Source organism: Ambystoma mexicanum, chromosome 6p (assembly GCF_040938575.1).
Source record: "Ambystoma mexicanum isolate Mex_15411 chromosome 6p, UKY_AmexF1_1, whole genome shotgun sequence".
NCBI lineage: Eukaryota > Metazoa > Chordata > Amphibia > Caudata > Ambystomatidae > Ambystoma > Ambystoma mexicanum.
This window is the reverse complement of record NC_090935.1, coordinates 340,395,861-340,423,196: the sequence shown is the minus strand read 5'-3', so window position 1 is coordinate 340,423,196 and position 27,336 is coordinate 340,395,861. Positions and strand designations below refer to the sequence as shown.

The 27,336-nt window shown below is 43.2% G+C and overlaps 1 protein-coding gene across 2 annotated transcripts in view; it reads left to right on the top strand.

Moving 5' to 3' along the window:
• Positions 1–25,281, top strand: part of C1QTNF3 (C1q and TNF related 3) — an 868,328-nt gene extending 843,047 nt beyond the window's left edge. For both annotated transcript variants that reach the window (XM_069627099.1, XM_069627098.1), the window contains exon 6: positions 24,737–25,281. In XM_069627099.1, coding sequence (XP_069483200.1) covers positions 24,737–24,896 — 160 coding nt within the window. In that variant the 3' untranslated portion in view covers positions 24,897–25,281. The remainder of the gene's footprint in view (positions 1–24,736) is intronic.
• Positions 25,282–27,336: the final 2,055 nt, after the last annotated feature.

The window sequence follows — 27,336 nt, the reverse complement described above, 5'->3', positions numbered from 1 at the left end:
ACTTTCTATGGCGTCACTAGCTCCTTGTCTTTGCTCTTTCTCATATTCTTTTGGGGAGTTCCTCCCGCAGGTTATCATCACTTTGGGGGTACATTCGATAATATTCTCTCAATGGGTATCTTCTTCAAAACACTTGCTGCGGTATTAGCACAACGGCTGGTGTCAAACACGGCACAGTCTCATGTCTCCAATATGGGGAAGGAAGGGGGCCGGGTTCTCCTGCAGAGGTATACAGTTGCTCTTCTACAACGGCACTGCATATATGCATGTGTGCCTCCAGGCATATGCAGACTGATGTACAACAAGAGTATGCTGGTTACACAGTGCTAAATGTAGCCCCGTTGACATATTCTCAGTCATGGCCTCGCTGTTTTTCGACCATTTGCATGAAAATAAATTATGGAAGAGACTACTGAATGATCTTTGAGGTGAGCATCCTGTTTTCATTTTCATGTATAGCCAAGGCATAGGACTGGTGTGGCAAATGAGATATCTACAGATAATGTGCATATTTAGGGATAGAAACACCATACATATATGTAAGTACCAAGGTGAAGCAAAGTAGGGGAGGCATAGAAGTATACAAAGTCATGGAAGAAGCCAATATGATCCTCTGGTGTAGATCAAGAAAGACAAAATGTGTGGTCTTGGAGAGGTTTTTGCTAAGCACAAACTTTAGTGGTGTCACAACATGAGGAATTGCTGTCTGGCAACAGTGTAGATGCCTTGGCTTTCTTTACTTTTAATAATTAATAAAATGATGCAGGAAATTCCATCCATCTCAGGTTCCATTGTAAAATCATAGACACTAATTGTGCTGTGCTGCATCAGTTAACTGATCTACAGCTCCTGATCTCAGTGGCAAAGAGCAAGGTCAGAGTTCACAGGTGTCTGTTTGACAGCTGCAGTGAAAGTCAACTCACTGCAGTGCAGAGGCTGCATTTAAATCTGTAACTCTGCCCCCAAACCACATAATTATGAGAGGTACTAACCTAGTGGCAGTTGTAAACTAAATATAAGCCTTACCTGAGTTTAGCATACAATGGCTAGTATTCCTCATAATTATTAAAGCAGTATCTGATTGGTATCATACATTCATACATGTGTCACCACTATGAACCCGGGCCAGCTGTGGACAGGCTGTGTGTATTACCTCCAGTCGGGCTATCTCTGCTGCATCCAACAGTAATGAATTCCTTGGCGCAGCCGTGCTTTGATACTTTGTGAGGTAAGGTAACATCTTGAAAGCAAGGCAGCCTCTCAGTGGGGGCTGTCCTGTGAAATATGAATCAAAGGTCACACCCTTCACATAAGGACTTGCTTTACCGTAGGTTATTTGATACCAAAGGTCATTTGATGCTGTGGGAAAGGGAAGGGGCAGTGTTGGTGTAGACACAGCAAGCTCAGCACAAATGGGGAAGGGTCCCACAATCTTGTTCTTCTTTGTACCTCCCTTTCCTTCATGCTCCCTGCATCTGGCTCCGTGGGTATGATGTCAGAAGGCGAATACCACTTGTCTCAAAGGCAGGCATTGGGCCCATTAAAGCAGGCTTGCTTTTGGCCAATCCCCTGTGGATGTTTGCCTATAAAAGAAGGAGCTTCCCACTCCTTCTATGATTCATTTCTGGACTTCAACCGTTCATGGAGAATTTGTTACACCGTACTGGGAGACCAATCCTTTCTAAAGACTCCCAGCTGTGATGTGAAGGCAGGGGATCAGGGCAGAAGCCATCTCTGCAACCTAACCATCCCAAGGGCACATTGGGGGTGACCTACCACTGGAATAAGATCTGCCACACTGCCAACCACACCAGGACCTAGATGTTTGCCAGCATCCTCCATGTTTAGGAGAAAGAGAACAAGGCCCTATCCTGTCCGTGACCCACTGCTATGGGACTCACAGAAATGGAAGAAGCCAAGAAGCTGGTCTCCTGCATTTCAACAGCATTCAAACCCATTCAACCCAAAGGAACCAGTGGTGCTGCCTTTGGCAGTTCTTTAAACTCTTCAGACATATGTTGCTGCACCCTTGAATCAGTTTGCCTCCCCACCACACCAGCTGAGGGAGTTCTCGCCTCAGCTCGAACCTTAACCTCTCCGCCTCACTTTGAACCTAATTTGACACCTACTCCCATCTAGAGCACTGTGACTTGCTGCACCCGCACCTGATTTGAACCACTCGCATAGCACAAAAAAACCTGGTTTGATGCAGTGGAACTGCCAAGAATTGATTAAGGAATGTGAGAAGGCACTAGCCCCCTTTGTCAGCTTGCTGGGACCTGTGAGAAACCTGAGGGTATCCTCACATCTACTCCCATTGACTCCTCTTCTCAGGTGGACAGGGAAAGCCCATTACATTTGTATCCGGACTGTGGGGGTGGGGATGCAAGGGAGGATCTCCTGGGTGGAGGGTCCTTGGGGATTGGGAAGAGGATATCCATAGGCGAGGCATGATATCCCCATTTTGCCTATACAAACCAACCTTCCCGAAACCCTACCTTTATAGGCTGTTGCAAACTATCTCCCCTCCTTTCCCCTCATTCCAACCATTATAGTACTGGGACGAGGAAGAGGTGACTAGCAGTAGTGAACAATAGAAAATCATTTAACCACTCTAGTATTGAGATGAGGATGATACCTGCAGACTGTTACAAGGGCCATGCATGTCTCCACTAATTATGGCCAGGCAATTGAAACTATGGACTCACACCTGCAACCTGTCTAGTGGTTGCAGGTGTTTAAAAGGTGGAGGCGACAAGGGTGTGGGAGCGACCAGGAGAAGAGAAGCCAGGCCAAAGTTTGCAGTCCTGAAGGGATAATCCTGTGTACCAGGAGGCAGCCGAGGTGGATCCTCCATCATGAGAGCCAGGATGTGGCAAGTGACCCCAAGCAGCTGTGGAGCCAAGTTCCGGCCAGGCTGCGAGAATGCCACAGAAGCGGGACTCGCGGTCAGAGGAAAACATGTCGGCAGAGCAGAAAGAGAGAGAACATCCACCCGGAGAAAAAGTAAAAGATCCAAATCATTGAATACCAAATTAAATGAAGGCTTTTAGCAAAACTGTGAACAGATGATTAGTTTGTGTGAAATGTGCATACCGTATATGGAAATTAAAGCATGAACGGTATGAAATACAGTGGAAAGCAAGTATGGAATATTGCTGAAAAGTATGAAAGCAGTGTGGTGAAGGAACAAGGGCACTGCAAGGTGAACTGTATGCAAAAACACATTGTGGCAAAGTCAGGAGACTGGAAAAGAAAAGAACATATAGTGACAAAGCCAAGAGGCTGGCAAGAAAAAGCCAAGTGAGTGTGAATCATTACACAGGTACAGATACAGAAGAACCTGTCTGGGTTAGAAAGCCTAGGGTTCCTGGTTGTGTGACCTGTAATGGGTGTACCGTCTGGTCTGACAACTGTGCCTAGACTGAGGTTACCCTATTTGTGAAAGCCAAAAGTGGTTGCTGAAGTGAAGCAGAGGAAAGCAATCTGAATGAACAGTCAAGAAACCAAAAGTAGTGTAAAGTTGACCTGGAACTGTTTTTGAATATTGAGAGATTGAGACTAAGTACCAGTTGGCAAGCTGAAATCTTGGGGAAGGGAAACCTGAGACCTTATAAACTTTGGTGCTGTCTTGAGGAAGGGTACCTCAAAACCCTTTTTGGAATGTGTTGTCTTGAACTTGGGGAAACGAACCCCCGAGACTTTGCGAAACTATCTTGAACTTGGGGAAGGGATGCTTATGGTACTTCAGGAGCTGGAAGAACTTTGTTTTGAACACTATGGGGGTCATTACAAGTTGGGCGGTAAGGGTTAACGGTCACCAGTAATGATGCCGGTGCCGGTAAACCCTTACCGGTAAATGCACAAAGGAGATAGAAATCAAGTCACAGGTACACCCAATCCACTGAAGAAGTATACATAAGGCCCACACCGTCAACATGCCCACATCCAATCAATATGAAGCCACAAGCAGATGTCGGTTATGGGATCCACAACGTGCTACTATTCACCCATTAATTGTTTTTTTATAATGCTCCTAATACCATACCCATTAACAAGACCCGAGCAGGAAAGGAGACAGATACCACAAAGGTGCAGGAGACATGTGCTGCAGAGGGCGCCCATACCACGTGTCCGCCCATCCCCTTGTACACTAACGGACAACAAATTAGTGACTCTTTATCGCTTGGACCATCCCACCATCACAGACCTGCTCACGCTGATGGAGGCTGAGCTCTAGAGCACCATCACTAATCAGAATTGCTTACCCCCTCACCCCGTTAAAGCTTCCGTCCATCCTAAACCTGTGAATTCCAGCACACTGTGAGGACAATGCATGGGATGTCCCAGCCAACTTTCTCAAAGGCGCTGGAACAAGTCCTGAATGCTCATGAGGCTTGCCCATCAGCACATCTCCATGCCAATCACCCAGGTGTAGGTGCAAGCAGCAAAAGCATGTTTCTATGCCTTTTCCCAGTTCCCCAACACCACAGCGGCAGTGAATTTCACACATGTGGCATTTGTTGACCCCACCCTCTCAAGCAATGGAGCAGGCATACCGGAACTGGGGTAAGTCAGTTATGGCTCATCGCCTGTTCCTTGCTTTCTTGGTGATGCATTATGGGACTTCTTATTCCATTCTCTATGTGTGTCACTGTGCTATTTGTTTGTCAGATTGACTACTACAACGTACCCACAAGGTAGGTACCCTGTCCTCTCTGTGTGTCCATGTACGCAGGTAGGGTGCTGTTCCTCAGTATAATAGCATCATGTGTGGTATCAGGGTATCAGGCATAGCAGTGGCTGATTGTGAGGTCAGCTTCACATGCCAATTGGGCGTTCATGGAATGGAACTGTTTCCAGTTGGGCCATCCACATGCCTGACAGCATGGGTAGCTTCTCTACCAGAGCATAGCTAGTCCTGCTGAGCCTTTTTTGGTCAAATGCACATACGCATCATAATCATGCTCCATGACCTCCAACAGTCTGGACTTCCGTCCTCTGAGGGTGTTCCCACTAACAGCGCATTGAGACTACAATAATGGTAAAATTGGGGTTATACAAATAACAAGTACAATGCAATACAATGCAGTATAGTTTTAACACAGACATGTGTCTCCAAAAGAATTAAAGAAATCCCAAAAGAAAAAAGTGAAGCATGTATGCTATCGATCTCTGAGTCCTGTAGATGTGTACAATAATACAAGTGGCTGCATGGTAGAAGTTGTTAAGCAATATCATCCGTTGATTCAACCTCGTGCCTTTGAAATTTGCTATTGGATCTGGATAGGGGAAAAGAGGGAGCAGAGGTAGAGGTTTCACAGAAAAGCCCACAATCCCCTTTGCACATGGACAGTGTGAAAGTGGATGAGAATGATACCTCCATCTATGGGGGTATGGGAGAGCTAGAATACATCTTTGGACAGCCCTTTGATGGTGCAACACAGAGGATGCAGAAACGATGGAAGAAAACGATGATTATGTTGCTAGAGGTATAAGTATGGGATAGCTCCTTAATAATTGTATTCACTGTGTGAGACTACACAAGACGTATCTGCTTGGTATTATGAAACCCACCTTTTGGTATCGGTCTGTGCTACACAAGTTGGTAGTGTGAATGAGCAGCCAGGCCTATCTCAGGAGGGGTAAATGTGAGCTGTAGAGCTGTACAAATGAAATCTGTCAATACAAGTAGTAAGTAACATTTACACTCAAGGTTTCAGTTATAAATAGTTATTTATTTATTTACCATCAGTTTTTAAATAAGCATTGTTTAAAAAGGCAATTCTTTGTAAACGGTTCAAGTAAAATGTGGAAATACTTTACAGAATTGATAAAGCTGGTGAATACTCTTTGGATATGTTCAATACACTTCTCCTACACCCTGAAGTGACTTCAATTACAAGGATAGAATTTGCATTTATATATCACACCAATATACCTGGTAGACTATAGGTTGAAGAAAGGAAGGGTTAAGAAAAATAAAAAGGTCAGAACAGTTTCTTAAAAAGATGAGGACAACTGAATCCTCCAATGAAATCTAGTTAAGACTTTCCCAGCAATAACATTATTCAACAAGCTACAACCTATGGAAGGACAAGCAAGACCAAAGTCAATGAATTTAGAAGAGTGCCTTTAGGGAGCCAGGACAGCCAAAGTCATTTGGACAAAGTGTATAGTTCTGATGCACTTCTTGCATAACAAGTCTTTTACAAAGTTAGATTGTTCAAAGGAATTCACTGAAGACACACACGCTGTTAGGCCTGTGCAAAGGAGAATTGAAATCTACTCAGCAAGTGCAAATCTTAAGTGAGACAGCACGACTTAACGCAAGGAGGTAAGTACCCCCAAACCCAAACAGTACTTATGGTTAGAAGAAAAGTGGTCCAGCTGGTTGTCGTCTTGCGACAGCTATGAAGACCCTGGTTCCGGAGCCTCAGTTGTGGGACAGGAGGGAGGACATCTGGAGGGCTCCTGTGGCAGTACTCAGGACGGTCGTCGGCAGCTACAGGCTTTCTTCGATTCAGCCGCACTTTGCGGTTTCAGTGCTTCGCAAACAGCACTGATGCAGAACAAATCTCTGGTTGGACTTTCCTTGCTCCCTCAGTCTGGCACACTGGTGAGGGGACTCTGGATTGGGATTTCCTGCTTCTGGAAGGTCCTTTGGAGGCTCCTGGAGCTTTTGGCTGGATTCATTCCACGGCAGACGTTGCGCTCGGTTATGGACACTCGACCCCTGGCTTTGAGCTTCTGCAGCACAGAGAGCCACAGCAAGTCAGGGATTGCACACAAGTGGAGTTCATCTCTGGGTTAGTTGGTCCCACTAACCCAAGGGAAGAAGCAATCTGTTCCAGAGGAGTAGAAAAGCACTATGGTAGTAAACACCAAACCACTGTCACAGCCATGTAACGTAGTGAGGGTAGCAAAAAATGTTACATGAGAAAGTAGGATAAGGGGCTGCTACGTAACCCCGTGCCCCCTGCACTCTACATAAGATGGTGTGTGCTGGACCTACACAGATACAAAGGGAAAAGGTAAGTAAGATCAATTCCATCTTACTATTCTTAGGAACGGTAGTTCACCGAAGAAAAGGTATTTAAACAGTGACACTGCACTGAAGGTGCTGTGTGTCACTATACAAAAAGCAGATGCCTATGTAGTTTGCCAGACTCAAAAACAGTGAAAACACAAAATCCAAATCAGGGAAAAACACATGAGAGAGTGAGAAAAAGGTCCCACTCACTCAAGAGTTAAAATTAAATAAGTCCTAGGTCCAGCAAAAGAGCTGTGGATCTCTAAAGTTGAAGGGAACTAGCACAGAAATGAAAAGTCTCCCTAACGTCTTGCATGCCAGGATGTCCTCTGGAGTCACCTGAAGTCGATATGTGTACTGAGAGCAGAAGGGTGGCATCAGTGCTATAGACTTGCTATGTGTTCAGCGTGCCCAAATTTGTCATAGGTATGTGCTGAATTCTGATATCAAAGCTGTTGAGGCTTAGTCTGGTGTAGGTAAGCAGAGAATGTATGCGCACAGGTGGGGAGCAATATGGGAGTGTGGACTGGGGGTAATGGTGAGCGGTGTTCCAGTGGGCTGCCCAAGTGGCCCTTAAGGTGGGGAAGTGTCAGCAGAGTGGGGGCGGGGAATGCTAATAGATAGGGGGGAATTGGGGCATGGAAAAAGGGGTTAGGGGCTGGGTGTGGTATGTCCCAGGACAGCATGGCTGGGGGGGAGAGAAGGTAGCGTCAGCAAGAATAGACTATGGCACTGCACTTTTCCAGCATTAACAGATAACCCTCAGAATTGACTTTGGCACCGCAGTGGATGCACTCATAAATCAACATTGTCATTACAGTAGTAACACCTGGATTTAACAGTGGCAGTGCGAGGAACAGCCACCTGGATTCAACTATTTCCGCGAGAGGGAAAGGCCTATGACACAGCAATGGGCAAACTCAGAAATCAACTTTGCACTGCTGTAGAAACCCTAGATTTAATTATGGCATTGAGAGGGAGACTGGAGAAACACCTACATTTGGGATATTAGAGCAGTGGCAGAAAGCGTCTAACTTAGAGCCTCAACAGTAAATGGGAAAACGCCTTCATTTGAGACGCAGCAGTAAATGGAGAAACACTTAACATTGAGTTACTTCAGCAGTGGGAGACAATCCCTAAATCTGAGAGTCAACAGTATATGGAGAAATGCCTACATTTCAGATACATGAGCATTGGGAGAAAATTCCTACATTTGAGATCCATGAGCAGCGGTAAAAAGCACCTAAATTTGAGATGCATGAGCAGTGGGAGAAAATTCCCAAATGTGAGATGCATGAGCATGGGAAAGAAATCCTATATTTGAGACACATGAGCAGTGTTAGACAATGCCTAAATTTGAGATATATGAGCAGTTGGAGAAAATGCCTAAATGTGAGTGAGATAAATGAGCAGTGCAAGGAAATGCCTACGTTTGAGATTCAATAGTACCACGAGAAACGCTTAAATTTGAGATACATGAGTAGTAGCAGAAAATGCCTAAATGTAAAATACATGAACAGTGGGAGAAAATGCCTCAATTTGACATTCCTCAGTACCTGGAGGAACACCTAAATTTGAGATACATGAGCAGTGGGAGAAAAGGCATAAATGTGAGATACATGAGCAGTGGGAGAAAACACCTACATTTGAGATTCAACAGTACCGAGGAATGCCTTAATGTGAGATCCATGAGCAGTGGGAGAAAGCACCTAAATTTGAGATACATGAGCAGTGGGAGAAAGTCACCCAAATGTGAGATGCACGAGCACTGGGAGAAAATTCCTGAATTTGAGCGACATGAGCAGCGGTAAAAAATGCCTTCATTTGAGATATATGAGCAGTGGGCGGAAATGCCTAAATGTGAGTGAGATACATGAGCAGTGCAAGAAAACGCCTGCATTTGAGATTCAACTGTACCTGGAGAAATGCTTAAATTTGAGATACGTGAGCAGTAGGCGAAAATGCCTAAATGTAAAACACATGAACAGTGAGAGAAACCACCTACATTTGAGATTCAACAGTAGCTGGAGAAACGCCTAAATTTGAGATACATAAGCAGTGGGAGAAAACACCTAAATATGAGATACATAAGTAGTGGGAGAAAACTCCTACTTTGAACATACAACAGTACCGGGAGGAATGCCTAAATTTAAGATACATGAGCAGTGGAGGAAATGCCTAAATGGGAGAACCAGGAGCACCGGGAGAAAATGCCTAAATATGAGATACATGAGCAGTGGCAGAAAATGCCAAAAGGTGAGTCAGATACATGAGCAGTGCGAGAAAACACCTACATTTGAGATTCAACAGTACCTGGAGGAATGCCTAAATTTAACATACATGAGCAGTGATAGGAAACTAATAACTAGCTATCTATCAAGAGTGTGATATGTTATGTAGGATATAAGAGTGGTAGGGCTTCACAGGAGTACAGTAATTGCTGTACTCCCAGCCCAAACTACACTTACCTTATCAGTCGCTACAGGCTTCCCAGCTAAACACGGGCAGACATGGATTGGGTATACTTCTTCTGAGCTTTCCTGTGCCTTGGGGCCCTTGGCCGAGGGTTACCTGAGCAGGGGCTGTCCTACCACCGGGAGTGAAGAGCGCTCCTGTGTGGTTTGCAGCCAATCAGTTGGCATACAATCAGAGCGGGTGGGAGCTGTGCCATGTGGACAGCAAAAGGGGAAGCAAGGAAGGCGGGTGGAGTGGGCCACAGAGGCCATTTGCACACTTGAAAAAAAAGCTTTTGGGGTTCTGGGGAGGTTTCAAGGCCTTTCCTGGTGGAACATGCACAACCCGACTCAGGAGCTTAATGGTCGAGTTGGGTGGCAGCGCATACTAACCACAGTGCTTCTTCAAAACTACAAAGGTAGGCAGCCAATCAGAGCGTATAGAGGGTGGTAGCTGCGCCGGAAGGACAAGGAAGGGGGAGGCAAGTAAGGTGAGTGGCAAGGGACGCAGAGGATAATTACACACTTTAACAGTTTATTGATAAGCTACCCACAACACGCAGAGTTCCTTCCCTCCCCACTCGAGTGGTTTTGCAACACACTATTTAACAGATTCTTTTTTTTAGCCCTATCTCAGACACAAATCATGCTCCTTGGATCACTCTCACCTGAGCTAACAATGTACCAAGAACCAGGCTGGTGTACAGGAAATATATTGGTATTTATTTAAATTAACAGTAATAGAAATTAGCACGAAATCATCAAAACACCAATTTATCCATGGCACAACACAATCAACTTCTATCAGCATAAATAAATCACAAAAGTGAGTTAAAAAGAACACAATCATAATTCTTACTTGAAGGGTAGCAGTAGGATTTCAAGATTGGTAAAAATACATATGGCAACTATAATTTCACCCACACTTTTGGTTTAAAATACACACAGAGTGATGTATTGGTTTGTTTTTCAGACCCCCCTTGCTTTGGTCTAGGTTGGGAACTCAGGCAGAAAAATTGGAATGCTTTAGGGAAATTTGGATTTCAGACCCCCCTTTACTGAAAGACCTGTGTTGGGGAAGCTGGATAAAAAGGTTGAAATGATTTAAGAACAAAGACACCCCTCTTGCTTAAAGAGGTTGGGGTCACCTCTACAACAAGGATTACCCAATTAAATTATAGGATATAGTTTTCAGCGTACTCTGGGAGGTGAGCTTTATTAATGTTGAATTTTAACAAACTTCACCTCATAGTTTTCTGCCAAATGGGGAATTAATTATGTTACTATGTTTGGTTACAAGGGTAAAAATCTGCCCAGTTCTGCACCCCACCCACTATAAAGGGAAATGATTCAAGGCAAGCAGGCTCCCCACCTTTTAGTTTCCCAGGGCCCAGTTCTATGTACATAGCAAGCCTCTGTTTAAGGTTCAGAAAAGCCAGCTGCATCTCAGGACACTTCTGAAAGATACGGCAGGGGTCTGGCTGCTCAACTCTCAAAGATGGACTCCCTCTCTCCACCATAGGACCCAGTCAGCTTTGGGGCCTTCCTGGAGATAGACAGCTCCACCCAGATGCACTCTCAGCAATCTCCTCTAGTGTCTCCTTACAGCTGTCAAATGGTAAGTTTCAGCAGCAACCTTCCTGATGATCTGTCTCTTTTTTCTGTCCTCCTGTCTTTCTCGTTTTCTGTTCCTCTCTCCTAGTGCAGTCCCACTTATGTAGCAGTGATGACACTACCAATCTTACAATCTACCCTAAAATAATCCCTGCCACTAGGATTGGACAGTTACCCTTCTTTCTCCTCCCAAATCCAGCCTCCAAGTCAGGATTGCTTTAGGTGTCTGGAGCAACATATGCCAATTCCCACCTGTAAATACCATTTGTTCTACTGTCAACATTTTGGCAAAAACGAGTTGTGCATCACAACTTCATAATTCTACTAGCAACTGCCATACTAAACATATTTTCTGTTTCAGCTAATCATGGGGAATTAGATAAGACAACCACCAAGCCCGTATCATGTAGCATGGCCATGTAGCACCTTTCTGCCGTTTCCATAAAAGGCACAACAGTTATGAATATGTACATTATTGAGAAAATCCCTAATTTCATTTTCCACCCGCTCACCAACTGTCATGATCACTTCCAGGGTTTCTGGTTTAGGTTCAAGAGTCTGGGCCAAGAGGGGTTCTTTGTACAGATCTGTAGGCTCTAGGTGGGTTTTAGCATGGCAAACATGGAATTCTCACATTCCCCAGTATCAAGGTGACAATGGGCTCCCATAGAGATTCAATGGTGTTCTAATTCCCCTAAAATGGCCGCCCTGTGTGTCACTGTTTAAGTTGTCATAGAGAACCAGACATTGGGCATAGAGGACTACAAAAGCCCCGCCTCCACAGTAACATGTGCTTTGCGGTCATTCAGCTGACAGCGGTGTAACGCTACCGGTGCTCAGCTCACATACCTGCAGAATAAAGAAAAAAGTCAAAAAAGGTAGCAGGCACCCCTCTCTTTAAAGAACATGGCATGATAACCTGTACTGTGGTGTTTACACACTGTGAGAGTCTGCAGCCATTGCTTTTAGCTCACTGTACTTTTCACAAAGGACGAATATCCATTTGCATATCAGTCTTTATCCCGCCCACAAGGGCAGTCCGGCACCGGAATGCCAGACAAACCTCCTTTGAACAAGAGTACCAATAGCAACCCCATACACATGTTTCAGCCTTGTTGGGCCTCATCAGTGAGGTGGAGCTGGTCCTCTCTGAGCACAGTGAGCAAGGGGACCACGTCTGGGTTCCCCCAGGTAACTTAGGGTGACCAACCCCAAGTTCCTTACAAAAGTGCAAAAATAAGTCATGTTAAGAACTTGAATTGCTCACAGCAAATTCACAGACCATAGATTTAAAATTACCTGACCAAAGTCTCTGCAGCAGCAGTCCTCCGACAGATGACTTCTTCCTCTGTAATCCACAGTTCAGTCAACATTCTTCGTCCTCGGTCACAGCTGCATTCTGAGATCTTCTGACCTCCGAAAACCTGCAAAATCAAAGGTACCATAGTTAATTAACAACATTACAGACTAAGGGTGAAAGAAAATATGTACCTGAAGCTCCCACAAGCTTTTTCCTCACATTCCAACACTGTGCTTCACATAAAAAAGCCATAGCTTCATGACAAAGACACGCTGTGCCACGCGCCTTACACTAATTACGCACGCATACTTGCCTCAAGAGAAAACCCATAGCTGGTTACCGAAGGCACACTGTTCTGCGCGCTTCTCACTAAAGTAAGCGTGCATACATATCTCAAGAGAAAACTTCAAGTTTTTTCCCTCGACAACGTCCAAGCTCCTCAGCGAAATTTCTTCTTCTGAAAACCTGCAAAAGAAAAAGAGAATGATTAAAGTCAGCAAGAGAGATCTCTCCAACCTCAGAACTTTTTTTTCTCTCTGAGACCTCAGTGCCTTTTTTCTCACTAAAGACTTCTTTCAAAAACACTTACCTTAAGAAGCTTTTCCTGTTTAACAGCATCTTTGTCTTCTGAGCCTCAACACCCACGCACCCCTGCGTGAAAGAAGGATGGAGAGCTCCCTACAAACAAAGCACAGGCGAGGAGAGTGTGGGCCTTAGGTGTAACAAGGGAGAGCAATTCAGGGTGGGAAAACAGGGGAGAGCCATAGTAGAATTACCATTTATATTGATTACAGTTCCCCCTTCCCGTTCTCTCCCTCTCCTTTATGACAGGGGAGAATCCTAAATAACCAGTATATCAGATCAACAGGGGTTTTGGATCATTTTACGCTCCTGCAGAGACAAGGTAAGTGTTACATCAGCTCTCACCTTTGAAACATTTTCAGAGTAGCCAGAAACCTAGTTTGACTGGCCATTACAGCTCCCGGAGTCACAGGTAGATACATTTTATATCCCCAAAATCAACTGGAAATTGCATAAAAAATGGTACATAGATGAAATCCATCCAACTTATGATAGCTGAGAAAAAGGCCTAAATGATAATAGTCCTTTTAAATTAATTTTGAATCTTCATGTGGGACAAATGGTGCTGCTCCTGCTTCCAGCCATTTGTTTTCATTGGGTCTGCTTGTGCCCACAATTGTTTTCAATCTCCATTGTGTTGCAAGTTTGCTCCTTGAAGTGAGTGCCCCCATTTTCACACATATAAATCATACTCTAGCCACGGGTAACTTTTACTTTCAGAGCCAGCAGGTCTGGAGAACACTGAATTTTGACGCCTTTATCAGGACATTTTTATTGTGGTTGGTCATTAGATGGGAGATGTGACTTCCAGGCTGGGAGTGTGAGTTTTCCTTGTGAGGTTTTGCCCAGAGCCAGCAAAAGGGTCTGCCTTGGGCTGACATTTTTTTCATGAATACAAAGTGGCTCTTCAAATGTCACTGGAGTTTTGTGGGTGAAACATAATATACATTGCTCTTTGTCAACCCACACATTATGTTTTGTTTTCCTGACATATTTCTGTGAGCAGTGATATTTTTTTCACTTTTACTTTTGCAAACCGTTTTTATTAGCACACACATGTGCAGGCCGTTTTTGTTTTCAATGTTTAAAAATCCTATTTTCCATGAGACGGGAATCTTTAATTCCTCCTTCTGTAAATTGAAATACTGCTTATCCATTGGTAATGACAGGCAGGCCCCTTTCCACAAGGCTTTTAATTTTACTTGAAAAACAAAAACAAAGGCCAGGCCGTTTTTTGTTTCAGTGTTTAAAATCCTGCCATTCATGTGAAAGGGACTTCTGTTTGGGGCCTTTGAATGTACCTCACAACACACAAGAAAATGCTTTCGGGTGGGGGAGGGGGGTTAAAGGGAGGTCGAAAGTCTTACCTGGTGTTGCTACATGACCAACTCGACTCAGGAGGTTAATGGTCGAGTTGGGAGACCTCGCATACTAACCACAGCACTTCCTCAAAACTACAAAGGGAGTTAGCCAATCAGAGTGGGGGAGGGCAGGAGCTGTGTTGGCTGGGTAAGAAAGGGAGAGGCATGGAAGGCGAGCGACGAGGGCCAAAGAGGCCATTAACACACCTGATAAAATGCTTTTGGGAGTTTCGGAAGGTTGCAAAGCCTTACTTGCGGGTGCTGCATGCCCAACTCGACTCAGGAGCTTAATACTGGCCATAGATACTTTATCTACATTATGCCCAGACATTTACGAGACAATGGATGGTCTGTTTGGCTAATCCTTCCCCCTCTCCCCGGTTACCAGATTCCTCATCTTTGCCCCGATGTGTCTTCCCACCATGGTTGCTGATTGTGCCTCACCTTTGCCCTGCATGATGCAGTGTTGAGGATGAGGAGAGGTGTGACATTGTTGTCAGGGGCTGGCACGACCTTCTATGTATAATGCTTCATGTCTGACTCCTTAGTACTTAATGTATCAGTCTAAGAAGGATGAAGGGCTGATTCAGCCCTCCTGGAATATGTACTTGGAAAGTGCAGTCGGATGCATGTCACACTTGAACTTTTAACTTGCTGAATTATCCAATTGCAGCACAATATGCTGTTTAATCAACTGTTCACCTAACAAGAAACATTTATTTGGATACCTCCTCATTATTCCTGCCCCCTCCAGTCCTTTTAAAAATGAAATCTAACACTGCCATTATCCTGTTTAGCAGGCTAGAAATATTCAAAAAAGATGCCAACTCCTTTTAACTATTTCTAAGAAACTTTTCCAGGTAGAACACCTCTTGTTGCAACTCTCTGGAGGCTAATTATCCAAAAGGTGATATGTACGCCCTAATCGGTAACACATCTAACATGCAATACTACAGATATGGGTAATTTCATTATATCATCAACCTCAACCAAATAAAAACTTCTTCATTTATTAAATGTTTCCTTTATTAAAGAGACATTAAAAGTCAATGACATTAATCCTATCAATTTTGTTAAAGTTACTCGTGCAATACCAAATATAATATAACCAAAAATAAATTTTCTTACATATCGAACTTCAGTTACCCTTTATATGACACTGACATCTGCTAGTATTTAATTAATTAAAACATACATTCATCTAGCACAAAAGAACTCATACAATTGTCGGGTGCCATTATACAGGTCCTCAAATAGACAAACATTTCTTATTCTATCGTACTGCTAAATTTAGCAATAATTACACACCCAACATGGTTCGTTCTTTTCTGAGTTAACAACCATTACGAGAACCTCTTCAGGGGAAATTTGTGTGTCACAATAAATTGTTCTCGAAGTTCAACATATCACCACTGGATGTCCAGCACAAAGAGTTCCAAAGGTAATGTTGTTGTTTTTTAAATAAACAAACACCTGGAGAAACTGTACAAACAGCTACACTCAGTGCTGTTTATATCTTTCTCAAAAACTTCCACCAATAGAAATCCAATGACCACTGGAGAATTTACCGCTTAATCTTTGAATGATTGTACACAAGCAGTGGGATAGAGCACCTTATGAGTAGGAAATGATCTATAAACAAAAAAACCAGAGAACAACGAGGGAAAACCGTGAATCAAAGGATCCTCTTAAAACCAAACCTATTAGCAACCATTAAAAATATGTAGTTAAATATTATTCAGTAAAGTGCAGAATGGACTTTGTTCTAAAGCTTGGTATCTATTGTACCATCATTCTCGTTAGACCCGCCAGATATACTGTGATAGCCAAGCTGTCATTCTGTCAGACAATGGAGATGACATATCCGAATCATGTACACTAGTATCGACTCCTGTAGGATCTCTTATAAAAGTGTTATATTCTACTTGCCAGCTCTTAAAGATATACGTTATACAATAGAATAATATACTCCATCAGCATCCGTACATCGGTGATCTGTAAAACACTCACCGTAGTAATACATTGCAGCTGGATCACACAACTTCCATTCTATGTGTAGTTTTTGCATACGTGTTGTGCATCTGTTGTTACTCGTCCCGTAGTACTCTGCGCCGGAGGGAAACAGCAATAAGCATTTACTTCCCGAATGGTCCTTATCGCGTGTAATAAGCCAGCATGCATAAAACACTGTGACTCTATTCCTTACCTCAAATTGCAGGCCAGTATCAAATTGGCAATCCGAGTTCTATCTTCCTCAGGTTAACGTCTCCAAACTTACAGCAAACCAGTGTCAATGTGATTTTGTATAACTCCTATTTAGGAGAACAAGACGGCAGAGCTGTACGTTGAAACATCTACTCGTCTGCTGACTCGCGCAAAACTAATGACCCGTACTGGTGGCCATTTTGGAAAGGTAAACACATTACGTTTTCCATTCAAAACAGTATCTAATTCTTATACAGTATAACAACTGCACACAGACATGGTTTTAGAGAATAGCCCACAGTATCTGCAATGCACAATACAGTTCCTGTTCTTTATACAGTATAACATCTGCACACAAACTTCACCTCAAACATCACTCTGCAGTATCTAAAGTACTCATACAAATCTATGAATGGTGAGGTACAGTTGGTAAGACGCTATCAGAGATTTAGCCAATCAATAGTCTCATTGAGGCCACATACAATGGTGTTACATAGAACAATCAACCGCTGTTCTTTACCATATAGTCTTTTCCTGTCCTTCGGTGTAATGCCAAACGGTATGAGCTGCAGTAACACTGTCCACTATAAAAAGTCATAGGAAAGACCCATCGCAACGAAATGCCCCACTAGCGGTGCAGTAAGTACTTGATTTTTAATACAACCCTTATGCTCTATAATACGTGTCTTAACTTTCCTTTCCGTCATTCCAATATAGAGTTTGTTACACGGAAACCAAATTGCATAAATGACCATTCTAATGTTACAGTTGGTGAACAGTTGTTGTGTCCAATTTCTCTTGAGTCCTAGGTCCACCTCCTTTGTTCTAGTTGTGGAGCTACAACAGCTACACATACCACATGGTGTGTGCCCCACTGGTTCTGGTAACCCCCAGGATTCAGTGATAGTCAATTGTGACTGATTGGATCTCGATATATCATTTTTTTTTGTGAAAGGATCTTTCAGATTAGCACCACGTTTGAATGCACACATTGGTGGTTCTAAAGGGCAGTCACCACCATCAAGAATGTGCCAATTCTTTTTAATAATTCCATTGACCTTATTTGACAGTGAATTAAATGCTCACAAAAACGATTCTGTTGTTAGTTTCTGTTTTCGTCTTATATTCCAGAAGGGCTTCCCTGTTGTTATTTCTCACCCGCTTTCAAGCCTTCTTAACAATAGAATTGTGATATCCCCTCTTCTTCAATTTAGAGCACAAGGTCATTGCTTCAGACTCAAAAGTCTCTTTCACAGAGCAATTGCCCTTCAATCTCAAGAATTGTCCTATAGGAAGATTTTCTCTTGTGTGCCGAGGGTGGCAGCTATTAAACAAGAATAAAGAGTTCCTATCCGTAGGTTTGTGAAACAGTTTCACTATCAATATATTCTCTGATGTGTCCGCCCAGATCATAATATCCAAAAAGTTGATTTCAATTGGACTACACAGAGCTGTAAACTTCAAAAAGATGTTTTCATCATTAATCCATTGTAAAAAAACTCAAAAAAGTTACACAGGCTCCATCCCAAATAATCAGGATGTCGTTGATGTAACGCCTCCATAAGTGGAGGTTCGGTAAGTAAGGATTCGTTTTGTTGTAAATGACTGCATACAAAGGATTCAACATACAAGTTAGCCGCTGATGGGGCTACAGACATCCCCATTGCGGTCCCATGAATCTTATAGAATATCTTATTATTGAAGCTAAAGTAATTCTCAGTCAGGGATTTTCTGTACACCACAGTATAAAACTGTTAGGTGTAATTTTGTTCTGCCTTTTAGCCACCAACAATTCCTCAATTACTGACAAGGTAATATCTTGAGGAATACATGTATAAAATGAAACAATCTTCAGACTCACTAGCAATTTATTCTTACTGTCGAAAGGAAATTCTTTGATTAAATTGATAATCACAGTTATATCTTGACCATAAGAATACATTTCCAACACAAATGGTTTTAGATACTTGTCTGCAAATGTAGACAAAGGTTCTAGCAGGGATCATGTTCCCGACACAATAGGTCGACCGGGTGGTTTTTCGAGTGACTTATGTATCTTTGGAAGGATGTAAAATGTTGGAACTTTAGGTGTTGTCGCTATAAGGAAATCATGTTCCTGTTTACAAATCCAGCCATGTTCCAACGATTCATTAACTTTAGTATTAATCAAAAATTGCAAATGTCCTGTTGGATCTTCCTCAATCACTTCGTAAAATGTAGTGTCACCCAGTTGTTGATCACATTTGTCTACATAAGCTTCTCGGTACAGCATCATTGTGGCCCCTCCCTTATCCACCTTACGCAGTGCAATTAGGTAATTATTCATTAGACTCTTGACAGCTAGCCGTTCTAATTTAGTGAGATTCTGAAAGGGTGTTTGTTTACAGGATCCCTCCAATTGTGCAAAATCATGTAGTACTCTCTTCTCAAAAACCATTGGCTCTGGTGTATAACCAGATGATGGAGGACAAAAAGACGAAGGATTTCTTACCCCGCTGGCATTTGATTGCACAACATAGGACTAGTCTTGAAAATATTGCCTCAGATGGATTTTACAAAAAGTTTACTGAACCTCAACACGTGTTCTAAACTTGTCGTAACATAATGTTGGAACAAACTCAAAACCTTTATTCAATAAATTCACTTTGGCTTCAGTGGATACATATGACAGGTTAACTAGTAGGTCTGATTGCTCCATGTCTGGCAGGGAGCATAGTCCCAACTGTCCCTCAGCGGGTCTTGATCTAAAAAACGTTGCTGTTGTGGGGGACCTAGCCTACCACAGTTTGGCCGATTAGAGCTCCTTCTATTTACACTGTTTGTTCTCCCCCTCCCTTGAAATCGACCTTGTCTAAAAGTATTCACTTGACCCCTTGCATTGGACGTACTCATTACTGGAGCTCCCTGAGGTATATGAGGTGTTGCCAAAGCGTACTCTTTGTTGCTGCTGAAAAGACCCAGATTGGTTTACAAAAGGGTCATACTCATCCTGAGTATACCTAAATGCCTTTTCATGCTAAAAATGTGTAAGATCTTTTGTCATATGCTTAATACCTTCTTTTGTGGTGAACTCTTTAAATTCATCTATTTCTTTTAATATTTCATCCAATCTTCTTTTGAAGGTCTCAAGGGGTACCAGATTTAATCTCCATGGCTAGCAGATCTCCTGTTATTTTAACTGACATTTCTTTGGCTGTATCAATAATAAGTATGACCCAGCCCGGGCCACTCTTATTTGCTATGTAGCTCCACTTGACAACAAATTATTTGTTACCCAAGAACAAGTGCGGCTCATTACGAAATACTAAACCCTGAGTGAGGGTCCCTGCCCGAAGGTTCTCAATCATGATGGACCCATGTAGTTCCCAATTAGACGTTTTTTCAACTGTAAAAGTGTGTCCCAGTTGCTCAAATTAGAGATTATGGAACCTTCTCCCTCTTCAGAAAAAAATGGACGCTCTAGCCAACATTTCCATGACATATTTATCTTCATAGCTCTTCACTTTATCTGCACTCATGTTGTATTCGATTTTCAATTTACCCACATACAGCTCAACCCTCTCAGAGGCAGGGATGTCATTTGAAGTCGCCAGGGGTCGCAGCTGCGTCCCCTGAGGTCTCCCTTGCTACCCCTGTGGTCTCCCTTGCTACCCATAAAAAAAAACTTTTTTTTTCTTTTTTTCTTTGTTGATGTAAGCTCCTGGGCTGTGGCCAGTGCCATGCACTCTTTGTTTCTCGAGTGGCTGGCTTTCTGGAATTCTGGAAAAGGAATAACAAATAATTTGTCTTTCTGGAATTCTATACAATAATTGCTAGGCTCATTAAAGGTTTATTTCAGGTAAACCTCAGGGGGTGAGTTACTGATTTAATATGTGGTTAAACACTTCAACTCAGCCTTTTATCCTTCTGAGTTTGATAAATGAGTACCAACACAGGTTGGGTGATATTGTTCAAGCGTAAGTGTAAGCGCACCTAAGCGTAAGTGCTATATAATAACACATCATTATCATTTGGCCTTGGACGTCTGCTTGCATTCACAGCAATTTGGAAATATGGGCCTATACACACTGGGGTTAACAATACATATGGTGATCCATTCCTGGATGAAATGTATATCACATTATAGTGATATAGTGATATTGTAACCATATTATTTGTAGTGTACTTAGGTACAATGCTTAGTGATGCCACGTCCTGTTGTGTCAAGGGGTGAAAGGTCATGTTCCATCGCTTCCTGTGATGACATTTTGGGGTGGGAGCAAATGACATCACTTCCTGTGATGTCATCAGAGGTCAAGGGTTGTGTGATGTCACATTTGCTGCCCCTGGCATTTTGGTGAAATTACGTCCCTGCTCAGAGGGTCAAAATTAAAAAAGATGAGAAGAGAATCCTTCTCCCACAGCCCCCTCATGAATTCTAACCCTGTTGTAAAGATCAAAACTCCCCCCACAGCACTGCTGTGTCGCACGGTGGAGACCGCGCTAGAAACCAAAACAACGTAAAGAGGACCAATGGTATTTAAAGAAGTTGCGATCATACCCTTAAAGCAACTACAAATATTCAAAAAAGATCCCAACTCCTGTTGACTGTTTCCAAGAAACCTTTCCAGGTAGAACACCTCTTGTTGGAACTCTCTGGAGGCTAATTATCCCAAAAGTGATATGTACTGCCTAATCGGTAACAAATCTAACATACAATGCTACAAATATAAGTAATTTCATTATATCATCAACCTCAACCTAATAAAAAGCCTTGGTCCTCTTTAAGTTGGTTTCGTTACTAGTGGGCTAGGACATATGTATCCTGCTGCTAACTACTGTAGCAATATGTGTTATATTAATAGGAAATGCAGCTCCAGAAGATGCTACTGCCTCACTGCTGGAATCGATCTATGATCTACAGGGCCGGGTTTGGCTCTAATCAGCCTTTCCTCCTTCTGAGGTAGACAAATGATTATTGATTTCAGTTGCTGGGTAATGATCATTTTATGTGAGTGTGTTATGCAAAGTGCTTTGGTGAAAGCCCTGTATAAGTAATGGATTATCATAAATGCCTAAATATTAGCATCAATGCATCCAAGCATAGGCCTCGAATAACGCCACAGTCTTAAATTAGTGTCATTTTACGTGTGTCTTCTATGACTTTTGTTCATCTTCATACATGCCTGTATACAAATCATATGCAAGTGTTTGTTTGCTTCCTTGAAATATGAGTGAGTCTTATTTCATACTGGCATGTCTGCTGCTGAATAAAGCAGGGTTAGGAATACATTGGCAAGGAGATGATAGTGTCTTCATATGGCTTGTGGAAGACAAACATCAGGATAAACCCATTTATAAATGGATATGTTATGTTAATGTTATCATCAACTGTAAGTGCCCCGCCCACAACAGACTCCTGTACACGCCACTGTTCTGCCCCTCAGCCCATCTGGTGGCCATGAAACTCATGAGAAATACCAGTAAAATAACCAGATAAGGCACTTGTGGTGGGGGGGGTGCTGTGTCACATGCTAAGGCCAGGGATCACACGAAAAGCAGGCTGTTCAGATCATTCAAGCAAGCGAAAGAGAGGCCTGTTGGCAGGGGGGTGATGGCTGTGCATAGTAGATCTGAGAAAGGGGCACAGTGGGTGCTGCTGACAGGCTCATTTTGTAGCCATGCTGCACCCTGCCACGTCACTGCTGGAGGGTGATGTGGGGTGTCTATGGCTGTGGAGTGGATCGTAGCCTAATGGCACCAGCAGGTTAGCACATACCTTCGGATGTATCCGTGCTAAAGTGGGAATATATTCGAGGTAGGTGCTACCGAGTGCACTCTTCTGGAAAGGTTGATGACAATAGAGGCTCCTGAGAGACGAGGACTCTGGCAGTTTGTACCCCCACCCGCGCCACTGCGGCCTTTCCTCGTGCAGGCCCTGCTTGCACTGCAATACAAAGAAAATCTACATTTGCCAGTCCTATTGGTTTTGCCAATTCTTGTTAGGTTTTGTCTTGTAACTGTAATAACCTTTCAACTTCAGTAGGTTTCTAGGAATTTGTAAGAACATTATTAGCATATGTTTATTATATGACCATATCCGAAAATCATAACTTCTGAATGCAAAGCCTGTATGTCTGCGCATGTGCATACATATATGAAAAGGTCACGGTTCAATAATTCACCCAGGAGTTTTGTATTGCCAAGAACAAATGTTTTGCGCTGCTCCACCTCTTAATCAATGAGAAATATTGATGCGCTTTTGAGGAAATCCAACAGGGTATTAAATTAACATTTTACTGAGACCCACGAAGAGGGTAATAAGGTACTGCATGGTCAGTTTCAGAACAGCTCCGAAATTAATCTGCAACAGCTTCATTTCCCGGGAAGTGTTAAGACAGAGAAACTCGCTAGCGTTCCAAAGGCTTTCACTGCAGCAAAGCTCGCTACATGCATCCCACTCAGGGGCGCGGAGTACGGGGGCTGCGGGGCCTGGTCCCCCCACCCCGCAGAATGAAGTCGGGGCTGAGTCCCTCTCCCCCCCGGCCGGCGAGAAGAGACGCAGTATGGATGGCCCTTTGTTCCATCCATATTGTGTCTCTCTCTGGCGGCCCGGGTAAAAGCCGGGGAAAAAACGATGTTTAGAAATTGTGGGACAGATGCAAAGCAAGAGGCTCGTGCTTTGCATATGTCCCTCAATTTCTAAAAATCGTTTTGGGTTGGGTATACAAGAGGGGTGCACAGATGTAGAGGTGCACCCAACCCAGAAGGATTTTTAGAAATGGAGGTACAGATGCAAAGTGAGGGAGGGGCAGGGAGCAGGGGCAGGGAGAGGGCAAATGAGACTGTTTGCATGTCTCTGAGTGTGCACGTGGTGAGGGTGAATGCTATGGGTGGGGAGCGGAGGCGTATGAGCCAGCACTTTCTAGCAGAGCTGCCATATTTGAAATGGGGCAATGCTGGTACTCCTCAGTTAGCTCGCTATACTCTTGATGGGATAGTACTGCTGTAACAGGGCTTCTATAATTGCTGAATCTTCTCAGCGATAATACTATGCTTTTGTTGAGGCAATGCTAGTTCATCTTAGTGGGGCTGCTATACTTTTGATGGGACAACATCAGCACTTCTCAGTTGAGCTGCTACACTGTTATTGGCAAGGCCCCAGCACTTCTCAACAGATGTATTTCTTTTTATTTTAATTGGTTATTTATAATGTGTGTACTACCCAGAGGTTTTAAGCGCAGACTGAGCGAGCGAACCTGTGTTGCGCGGACCGAGGGATCGAACCTGTGTTGCTATGTGTCGTCTTGCTTCCAAGGCGAGCACAGTGCCCCTGAGCTATCCTTCCTATACTCTAAAGATCTGAAGTACATTTAATGATACAGAACCAGAACTATTGAGCAAGTCTGTCATCATCAGAATAACTCAACACTGTCATGGTTTTACAAGAGCTCATATATTTAAAGGGATGGAATTACTCAATATGTAGCAGCACTATTCAATAACCCAAAGTTCTTAAGCATAGTTAATGTGAAAATACTACACTTCTCACACACAGTCTTTGCGCTGACGTTTGACACACTCACAGGATGGGACGGCATTTCGTTCTCCTATCCTATTGTGTTGCTTGGCTTTTGAGGGCTACTACAACCTGGATGATTATAGAGGGGTAGAGTAGGAGCAGTGATGGCCTACTGGAATGCAAGTGGAAGGCTTGCATCTCCTTCTTACTTGACTTTAGTATATGCAGTACATGCTAGCCAATGTTTCCACTGTTCTGAGCTGCCCACGCCTCTACCACCCCCGCCGCGCGCCGTTGCACCAAGTTGGTGACTACATGGAAATTTGCGGTCCTGTAACTGCCAGTGATGTCACGTTGTGTATTTGGGAACCCCTTTCCCCCACATTCCAACCGTGAAAATTCATAAATCGGCTCCCCTGATCCCACTTCATTATCGTAGTTTTCGAATTATGCAAACCGAATGAAAAAGCGCATTTAATCTTAATGGACAAGGTATAGTTCTACAGCATGTTTCGTTTGCGGTGCTAGTCTCACTGCGTCACAACGCCCAAGCCAGCGCCCTGCACTACATTTATTAAAGCCTTTGACGTTAATGGCATTTAGACATTTCTCTGAGAAAATTATGCTGATAATGAATTTTGTTATCGCTTTAAACCGAGAGCTAAAGTGTCAATTAACCTATTGCAGCTATGAAGCAAAGGGGAACCAGGACACCTCAGGAAACAGCGCGGTGCTGAAGCTTGTCAAGGGTGATGAGGTCTGGCTACGGATGGGCACTGGGGCTCTGCACGGCGACCACCAACGATATTGCACCTTCGCCGGATTCCTGCTCTTTGAAACCAGATGAAAAAAAAAATCAAACACGTTGTATAAAGATTCATTTTGTGCACTTGGAGAGGAATATCGTACAGGGACGCTGCAGATTCAAAACGCATGCTACAGACAAGAGTTCTCTTTAGAAAATGAAAGTTAATGTTCGAAAGAATCGAAAAAGACAGGCACGTTGAATTGTGACTAGGGAACTCTGCAGATCCAAGGATGTGTATCTTTGCATGTTTTCATTTCTTATATTCGCAGATGGATCTATGGAACAGCACTTGTTTGTTTTAGGCAACGTCAAAAATGGGTGTCTCTTTAGTGTTGCTGTGATAAATGTGTTTACTCTGTGCTTAATTTGTGTTATCGCTCTAATACAAACTTGAAAATTACAATAAATCGGATTATACAATGTACCCAGTTCTAAACTAAGGTCATTTTCATTAACATTCGACCTATTATGAACTGCAAACTGACCTTCAGGATTACAAGTGTGAGGATTGTTCTAACTATTTTGCACCGCAAGCGAGGGCTACACATACATAAAAAGGCACAACCGGTAACTGAGGTTTTTAATTAAGTTCACCTGCTTTGAATTGTATGCAACATACATTCAAATTCCACAGCAAGCAGCAGGAAATTGAGGTGGAAGTACAATACAAATTAAAATAAAAACAGTTAATAAGATAAGATCATTCAATTAAACCTTGAGCAGGTATTACTTTCCTGTGTGCACTCCAAAACACTGTGATTAGAAAAATGAATATGTGTGTGATGAGCTACATGCATCTCAGTAGCTCAAATTTCGATTATGCAATATCACTATTACTGTGTATGGGTACTTCATGTGCTTAACTTCCAAAACCTTTCTTATGTTTAAAAAGAAGTTCTCTTATTTAATTGATTGTATACATATTGTGAGGGACGGCCATCTGGCAAGGGGACAAAGCCCCGGCTTTTTTAATATGTATTGGCACATAGAAGGATGAGGTTAATTCCATCTCAAAAAGGGGTAATAAGCCAACCTTATTCTCTTTTTCCATCGACTCCATGCCAAACGCATAGTGACCCACGGCAACCACTCTACATTTGTCACAGGGTGGGTTCGAAGGTCACTAGGTGCCCACTTGACAGCTGCAGAGACATCCAAGTCCCTGTGGCGCATGGGCGGTATTTAAAATATGCCTGTGTACCCAAACCTCCTGCGATCAGGAGTGGCAGGGCAAACTCTAAATGAAAGCTAGGCCTACGTCTAGAAATAGTGCATGGTACCACTTATGATCACAATCGCCACATTCCAATTGATATTGCACGTGTGTGTGTGTGAGGTTGAATATATTTAAATAAAAAATAAAACATTTATTTACTCTGTTAGAAACAACACAAATAAGACATTAGCAGAGACCTCTTCAAGCACCATGTGATGTACTTATTTATTCATTGCATTAGTAAGGTAGTACAGGATTGGCACATCCCCTATGCGTGCTGTTGCTTTTTGGGCCTTGTTCTTCCTGATTTCCTCTTGACAAAATGCTTTATCATGAAGTCATTGTACCATAAATAATGTGTCCATCTGCTTGAGATACTTTCCATTGGGATCCTCTGGCAGGCATTGTGGAGAAAGATGACATTCCTTCCACAGGATGTCTACAGCGTCTGTGGACAGGGCATGTGCTATGCATCAGTGTTTGTCCATTTCGTTTTAGAAATGCTTGTTTGGTGCCTCTGCAGTATTCAGGAGGAAATCCGTAATTATCAAAAAAAGGAGTAGTGGTGCTGCCCTGATAAGCATTTAACCAGTGTTTCCAGGCTTCGTTTGAGGATCAGTGTGGATGGCAAGAGCTGTACGTCAAGGTATCATAAGCCTTTATTTATTTAATTTTATTTTAGTATTTGTATAGCGCGCTGCAACCCATGGGCATAGAGGCGCCGAGTTTATGGTATTTTGTCAGAGGCAAAACACCTACAGAGTGATTTTTCAAATATTTGTCATTGTGTACGAAATATGTGACTTCCAGTCTGTCCATCCTTGTTCTGAAGATTCCTTTTCTTCTCTTCCTTCCCTCTCCCCTTCCCCTGCTAACGTTCCCTCTTCTGCTGCAACTGGGACCTGGCCCCTTCAGAGTTATACAGGGGCCAGACAACCCCCCTACCAGTCCCCTCAGCATTCCTTGCTAGCACTGCCCTTGGGCTCCCTTCCTCGGTCTAGCCCTCACCCTAGTCCACCCTGTCCTCCACACTTACCCTACTTTGTCCCTTTTTCCCCTTGAACTTGCCTTCTTGACTCACCCATCACTTGCCTTCTTCCACCCCCAAGCCCCCAGCACATGCGCTCCCCCTCCCTTGGGAACCTCACTCCTGCACTTCTCCCTCTACCCTACTCTGCACTTACCACCTTGTCTTGTGGCAGCTGGAAACACTTGGGCATAAGCACCATACAAATGTCCAATAAATACAAATAAATAATCAAA